The sequence below is a fragment of the Octodon degus genome, unplaced genomic scaffold (assembly GCF_000260255.1).
Source record: "Octodon degus isolate 3935 unplaced genomic scaffold, OctDeg1.0 scaffold00310, whole genome shotgun sequence".
Classification (NCBI taxonomy): domain Eukaryota; kingdom Metazoa; phylum Chordata; class Mammalia; order Rodentia; family Octodontidae; genus Octodon; species Octodon degus.
In genome coordinates this window covers 573,815-581,895 of record NW_004524886.1, presented here as the reverse complement: position 1 = coordinate 581,895, position 8,081 = coordinate 573,815, and the positions used below count along the sequence as shown (strand labels likewise).

The 8,081-nt window shown below is 45.8% G+C and overlaps 1 protein-coding gene across 1 annotated transcript in view; it reads left to right on the top strand.

Annotated features, from left to right (window-relative positions):
* The window catches only part of Gcsaml (germinal center associated signaling and motility like), a 25,776-nt gene that overhangs the window by 7,255 nt on the left and 10,440 nt on the right, over positions 1 to 8,081 (top strand). The window contains exon 2 of the mRNA XM_023707779.1: positions 5,837 to 5,893. Coding sequence (XP_023563547.1) covers positions 5,837 to 5,893 — 57 coding nt within the window. The remainder of the gene's footprint in view (positions 1 to 5,836; positions 5,894 to 8,081) is intronic.

The window sequence follows — 8,081 nt, the reverse complement described above, 5'->3', positions numbered from 1 at the left end:
TTTTGGTGGAACCAGGGATTGAACTCAGACCCTTGCCAACCTAATTTTTTAAATTTGGGCTTGTTTTGTTTTCCTAATGTGGGATTTTACCACTGTAAATTTCCCTCTTAGGACAGCTTTCACTGTTTCTCACAGATTCCAATAAGTTGTATCTCCATCTTCATTTGATTGTAAAACTTGTTTAATTTCTTCTTTAATTTCATCTGTGACCCATTGTTTATTTGGGAATGTATTACTTAGTTTCCACATGTTTGTGGAGTGTTTGCTGTTTTGTTTTTGTTTTTTCTTTTTTTTTCTCTCTCTCTTTTTTTTTTGTCAATTTCTAGTTTCATTGCACTATGGTTAGATAATCCACACCGGGCTATTTCAATTCCTTTGTATTCACTTAAGCACACTCAGTGTGCTAGTACATGGTTGATTTTGGAGAATGCTCCTGTGCAGCTGTGAAGAATGTGTATTCTGATGCTGTTGGGTGGAACGTCCTGTAAAGGTCTACTAAGTCCATTTCTTCACAAGTTTGGTTTAGTTCTGTTATTTCTTTGTTGACTTTTTGCTTAGTTGGTCTATCTCTGTGTCAGTTGGGTGCTGAAATCCCCCAGGGCAATTGTGTTATTGCTCATTTGACTTTCATGCCTGTTAAAATTTGTCTTATATAGTTTGTTTGTTCCTACATTGGGTAGGTGCATACATACTTATAATAATCATCTGTTCCTCTTGCAGTTTTCCCCTCAGTAGTATATAGGGACCTTCTTTATCTCTTTTAGTCATGCTTGAAATTGACATTTTTAGCAACCAGAATAGCTATGTATGCTTTTTTTTTACGGGTTCCTATTACATGGAATATTGTTTCCCATCCTTTGATTTTCAGCCTATTAATTTCTTTTTGAATTAAATGTGTTTCTTGTATACAGCACATTGTTGGATTTTGTTTCTTCACTCTGCTAGTCTGCTTCTTTTGATTGGTGAGTTTAAGCCATTTATATTAATGGTTATAACTGATATGCACTGGCTTATCATTGCCATGTTATTTTCCTCTTGTAGTGTCTTTGGTTTTCCTATCTGTTCAATTTCTTGCTCTGCTTGCTGGTTCTCTTCTGTTGTTGTTTTTAAAGTTGCCATCATTTTTTGTCTTTTGCTAAAGTATCTGTCATGCATGGTCATATCCCCCTGAACACACCTGATCTCATCGAAAATATCTGTCAGTATTCTTTGTATGTTTGGTTTGTTTTCCATGAATTTCTTTGTAATGGAAGTATCTTATCTCTCTATTAAATTTCATAGATAGTTTTTCTGGGTACATCAGCCTGGGTTGGAAGTTGTTTTCTTTCAGGACCTGAAATAAATCACTCCAAGCTCTTCTTGATTGGATAGTCTGTGTTGAGAAACTCGCCATGATTCGGATGATCTTTCCATTATAGGGCATCTGTTTCTTCTAACAGCTTTTAATATTCTCTTGTTTTCCTGAATTTCTAGGATTTGGATTACTATATATCTGAGTGTAGATTTATTTTGATTATGGCTAATTAGAGTTCAATATACCTCACTTAATGTATGTCAGATTCTTTTCCTATGCTTGGAAAATTTTCTGCTGCAAACATTCTTTTTATGTAATTTGTGTTGACTCTAGCTGTTTCATGGATCCCTATTAGTTTTATATTATTTTTCTTTGCATCATCTTGCAGCTGTTACATTGTTATTTCCTAGTTCTTTGTTATTTTAAAGAGATCTTTTGGGGCTGGAGAGATAGCTCAGTAGATAAGTGCTTGTCTGGCAAGCACAAGGTCCTGAGTTCAATCGCTGGTACTGTAAAAAAACAAAAAAACAAAAAACAAAAAACAAAAAACACAAAACTTTCCTTTTGTGTTCAATAGCTACAACACTGTCTTCAAGGTCTGACCCAAAAGCTACAACTCTTGTTGCATAGGTCCTGCTTTACCTTGGTCTTAACCATCCAGCAGAAAAATATAAAAACAAAGTATAAGAAGTAAAGCCATGCTGTTATGTTGAGCTACAGGGGACTCAGGTCAACAATTTCTGACACTGCCAGTCAAGTGGAAGACCGAATACTATTATGGACTACTAGACTCTTTTAGAATATTTTTCTGAGTTAACACACCTATAATATTCAAATAACGGAACTTAACAAAAAAGGGGATACAGATGAATGTCCATTTTGTATCTGTGTATTCAAGATGGTTAGGATAGATATATAGTTGCATTCTCTTTATGAATAGAGGGATTTGTTCTAATAGTATTTGTAAATAGGATATCATGTCAGCATCTTGTACAGCAATTAACCACTAGGAAGAATGTATGCAATGTGTTAATTATTGAAACTGTCTTACCATTTTGTTTTGAAACTGTCTCATTGCTATTTGTTTCTCAATAAAATTATGGGGAAAATGGTCTGAAATTCTGTTTTAGTTTAATTCAAGCAGTTTTGCCAGCTTTCAATGGAATTCTTACTGTCCTGGATATCCATTTGAATCTGTTTCATGCATTCAAGTTCTTTCTTGTGTTGCTCATTCAATGTTTCCACCATTTTCCTATTTCTCCCCTGTTTTTTAAATCTATGTCCTCTTGAGATGTACTAAGAAATTCTTTCATGATTGTTGTCATTTCTTCTTTTTTTTACCTAAAAGATTATTTCTGATCTGATTTCCTGTATATCCTGATGGAGTTGTTTGCTTACTTCATTTGCTGTCATTTCTGAAATTTCAGTTCTGTGACTCCCAAATTCTTCTATGACCTTTCCTCCTCGGCTTTCCCTTTTACTCATTCCTTTTAGCATTCTCGAAGCTCCTAATGTTCACCCTGACTCAGCGGTGATGGTAGGGTAGTGGGGTGCAGGGGAGCAGGGCTCCTACAAGAGTGGGAGGCAGGAGAGGCTCCCCAATGCTCCCACTCTTCGGGGTTCAGCTCGGCTTTCACATCATTGCAGGGGCAGGCAACCTGCAGCTCAAGAAGGATCTGATGGCGACGTGGGCAGGAGAAAGCTCTGTAAGGCTCTCCGGATGGTGTGTGTGTGGGTGCACAGAGTCGTCTCCCCTGGGCTCCTGCTACTGGTGTGACAGGCAGCAGCAGCTCAGGAGAGCTGCAGTGACGGGGATAGTGGGGGAAGAGGCTGCGGCTCAGCCGAGCTCTGGTGGGGGAGGCAGCGCTCACCAGGTCCGTGAAGCTGTCTTACTGGCTAAAGACGCTGAGCAGTTTTCACATATGTGTTGGCCACTCGTAGTCTTTCCTTTGCAAAGTGCCTTTTCATTACCCATTTATTGACTTGTGTTCCTTGAGTACTTTATATACTCTAGATATTAATCTACTGTCAAAAGAGTAACTGGCAACTGCATACTTTCTCCTATTCCGTAGGGTGAGTTTTCACTCGCTGGTTGTTTTCCTTGTTGTGCGGAAAGGTTTTGATTTGATGCAGATGCATTTACTGATGCTTGCTCTTGTTTTCTGTGCTGTAGGAGTCCGATTTGGGAAACCTTTGTCCTATGCTTACTGCTTCAAGGGCGTTCCCTGTGTTTCCTTCTGCTGGTTTAAAGTTTCTGTGGCCAACCTAGGTCTCTGAACCATTCGGAATTGATTTTTAGACAGGGTGCAAGACTGAGATCTAGTGTTAGTCTTCTGCCAACAGACAGCGCCCAGGTCCCCAGATCCATGTTTTAAAGAGCCCGTGCTTTCTCCAGTGTGTTTTTGGCTCCTTTGTCAAGCATCCGATGGCTGCAGCTGGGTTTGCTTCTGTTCCTGCTGTCCGATGCCACGTGCCCGTGCGTCTTCTTGTTTAGCGCCAGTCGTGGCTGCTGTGTTGTAAGCAGCACAGTTGAAGCCAGATCTTGTGACGCCTCTGGGCTTGCTCTTTGGGCTCAGGATTGCTTTGGCTACTCTAGCTATCCTGTGTGTTCTTATGAACTACAGAGCTGTATTTTTTAGAATTCTAGAATGTAATTGGTATTTTAATGGGAACTGCATTGAATTCATAGGTCCTTCCTTTTTGGTAATATAGCAATTTTACAATATTAATTCAGCCAATAAGAGGTCTTTCTATCTCTTAGAATCTTGATTTAATTCTTTAGTGTTCAGAAATTTTTATGTTAGAGGTCACCTATCACTGTGGGTAGGCTGACCCTTAGGTTTTTTGTTTGTTTGTTTGTTTTTTTTTTTTTTTGGGAAATACTTGTGAATGGGATTGTTTCTAGTTTCTTTGTGGCCTAGCCCATCAATGGCATTTAGAGGAGCTATTAATTTTTAAAGTTGATTGCATATTCTGATAATTTTCCAAATTCTTCATCAGTTCTAAAAGTCTTTTGGTGGAGTCGTAAGGTCTCTTGAACCTGGGTTTTATCAGCTGTGAGCACGGTGGGTGGGCTCCTTCCTTTCCATGCCCCTTCTACTTCTTCCTGCTGTCCAACTGCTGTAACTGGACTTTGAACAACCATGGTGCACGGGAGTGGGGAGAGCAGGGCTCCTTGCAGGCTCCTGGGCTTAGAGGAAATAGCTGCATTTTCCTCCTCAGAAGGGCATTGCTTGTGCACAGCAAAGTGGGTTTGCAGCCTTCACTATTCTGAAAAATGAGCTTAAATACCTAGTTTCTTCAGGGTTTTTATATCTTTGAAAGTCATATTGAATTTTGTGTATGGCTTTCAAAACAGTTTTATTTTTTACTTTTTTATATTTATGGAAGGGTCTACAGGGTGTTCAGGGTCTCACTACTAGATTGGAATTGTAGTGATCCACTTGTTTACATCCTCCCAAGAGCTGGCATTATAGGCGTGTGACACCATACCCAGTTTCAACTGTCATCTCAGCACACCCCGGGGGTGGAACCTCTGGCTCCTGTGCCTGCTTGCAGGTGCTTTAATCCACTGAGCTATTTGGCTGGCCCTTCAGAATAGTTTTAATGTCTGGGAAATTTGGAGAAAGGGACAGAAGTTGTGTGTGGGGGTACCGATCAATGCTGAGGAAACGTCATTCCTGAGCACTGCCAGACAGCAGGACTAGGTTCATAGTATGGAAAATGCCTGGCACAGACAAGTATAGAAGCATCAAGCTAGGTGGGGTCCGGGGTGCCAAGGAGGAGTGCCTTCCCTGCGTAGCAGGAGCTCTGCTGCAGAGATTTAGTACAACATTCACAGTCATCACATCTGGGCGTCACGATTATATATTAGTGTGGCCTGGAAGTCAGACAAATCTGAGACCATGCAAAGAAATGCTGTGTGGACCACCCACAGGGCAGCAACGTCAGTAAACACATCACATGCTGTTATCTGTCACCAACCATGAGTATCACACGGTTCGTCTGATCTCAGATCCATCATTTAGTGTTTGTTTGCTATCAGATTGATCAGAGATCACCAAGAGTGGTACCCGAAAGATAGGCGCCCCAACCGCAGGCAGGGGCTGGTGAGCGTCCTCACGGCTCTCAGCTTATTAGCTCGCGTGTGCAGTGGATGGCATGGGCACCCTGGAGCGGAGGCGGCTCCTGCTCTCGACAGCCTCGATGCTCCCTCCTCCCCTCCCCATCCCCATCTCTCGATCCTTCCCCTGGGAGAAAGCTCCATCCCCTGCATCCTCATCTATCCTTTATTTTCCTCCTTATGGATACTTTAGGTTTCCCATACAAGAGAAACCATGTGGTATTTAAGCTTGCAAACCTGATTCATCCCACATAAATATGGTCTCTGATGAGTACGCAGAATATATGACTCAAACATGTTTGATACTCCTAAATAAAAGACCCAGTCAAATATGGTCAGGAAGAGATTTTACTGGTTGGGAAACTTAGGTGGGGGTGAGACACTTGTAGCATGCTAACAGTCTCTTTCTTCCCATCCAGCTGTGTGGGAAAGAACCAGAAGAGCAGGAAGGAGAATCGAGGTGTGAAAAGGAAACGGTAAGGACACGCTCCTCTCGGGCCTGCACCATGCTCTGCCCTGCAAGCACGTGGCCCCCAGCCAGGCAATGCCTGCCACTTCCCTGCTGAGGCCCTTTCTGTGGCTTTCCACTGTATCCAGACAGAAACCCAAGCTTCCCCCAGGACCTACAGCCCTGCAAGGACGGGCTCTTCACAGCTCTCCCTGCTGTTCCCCACTCATTGGCCCCATGCCTCAGGCCTCCCATTCTCGTCCCAGGCTCCTCAGCCCCATGCTGAGGCTGCAGGACACTGGGATGTGCACTCTGCCTGGACTGAGAGGTGTGGGCCTCTGGAGAGGCTGCCCTTCCTGCTGTCCTAGCACAGAGCGTCTGGCCAGGCCGCAGAGGGCTTCACTTCCACAGCGAGGCTCCCTGCTGGTGTTTGCGCTGGCCTTGGTCCCCAGCAGCTCAGCAGGTCCCCCTTCAGCCTTCACGGGTAGGTGCACCAGAAAGAACTAACTCTGTCTGAATAACTTGCCAGTGCCTATCTGAGTCCCATGCCCAGCCCTCACCCGGCCCTCAGTGGAGAAAGGAAAAGCAGGGCACAGCGATAGCAGCTATCTGGGGCTTGGATCTCCCTCCTGCTGCGTCCGGTACCCACAGTGCCTGATCGTACCCTGATCCTTCTCAGGGTATGGGGTTCTTTGTCTCTCCTACATTCCTCCCCCCCACCTCCCCTCTCCTTCTTTTGTGGTGCTAGTGGGCACACTAAGGCTCTATCCCCAGTCCTTTTTATTTACTTACTGTATTTTTTAATTTTGAGACAGGGTCTGGCTAAATTACTCATTGACCCTAGACTTTGCACTGCTCCTTCCTCAGCCTCCCAGAGTGGTGTGTGCCGCATGCCCAGTGGACTGGGTTTCTGCCTCTGACATGGTCCGTGCTCCTCTCAGTGGTCTCAGGGGCCGGAGTGCTGAGGGTGGGGCCCGGGGCTTCCCTGGACCTGAAGCGTGTCTGCAGGCGCGGGCTGCTCCCAGCGCTTCCTCTGCGTCCTGCCTTCTGCGCAGCAGACGGCAGCTGGCTCGATGGTCTTGAGAAGCGCTATGCTCATCCCAGGCCCTGCACACACCCTTCCTGGCTTGTACCTGGAGAGGAGAGAGCAAGAGTGAGGACGTGGCTGAGCTCAGACCTTTTCTTAGACGGCCAGGGAGGGTTCTGTATTCAGTCATTTAAGGTGCGCTTTTAATCTAGCATTTAAGTGAGCTTTTGAGGTTCCCAGTTCCTGGGTGTGCAGTGAGATCTGGGTGGAGAAGCTCTTCCACGCTCAGCCGGGGGCCGCAGGGTGAGCCCTTGTGCTGGGGGTGAGCCCTGGCTCCACCGCACGCCACCAATAAATAAGTCGAGAACCCAGGAGAGAGTGAGTCTGCATTACTACTGTTCTTGACTCTGGCCAAAGCAACAGAGGCGCTGCCGTTTACAGATACCAGGAAGTTCGTTACCGGCAGCCAAGCTACCTCCTCAGGAGACACGCGGGCCACCTGCCGCGGGGCGGCAGCGCTGCCCAGCTTCCCGGCCTTCAGACGGGCGGTCTTCCCGTGTTGGGGCGCCGCTTTCATCCGCCGACTTCACTGGACGGTGCTCTTTGAGTAAAGGCTCACTTGTTATAGCTTCCTGATTATTTCATTGATTATTTCACCTTTTGCTAGAATATTATTCTTTAAAGTCGTAATTTTACAGCAAGGGCAGCAGGACTCTTTCAACTCGTGGATTCGTTAAATGCGAGTCTGCGGACTTGCGATGCGGTGAACTCCACCCTTCCCGTGTGTGCAGTTTACGCGTGTAGAAAAGTGCACCTCGCGCCTCACGCAGCTGCCACCTTCACGACGGGGACGCTTTTCACACTCTCAGCCCCAGTAACTGGTCTGACTTCCGGGCTTCTCTTCTGCAAGATGCCAGAGGGTGCTTGCTTTACCTTCACCCAATTCTCGGTTTTACTGTCACTTCCCGTGGGCGCCTGCTGCGAGCGTTCCACGGCAGACCGGTTTCTTTCCAGCGCTTTCCTCGCGGAAGCAGACCGGGCGAGGACGGAGCCTTCCTCCAAGTGACTCAGGGCCTCCTCTCCATGTGCTCATGCAAACCAGGGACACAAAGACGCCGCCTGCAGGCTGGAGTGGGTGACCTCAGCCCTGGCAGGCAGCAGACGGTGGGGAGGGCACGGCGGGGTGGGG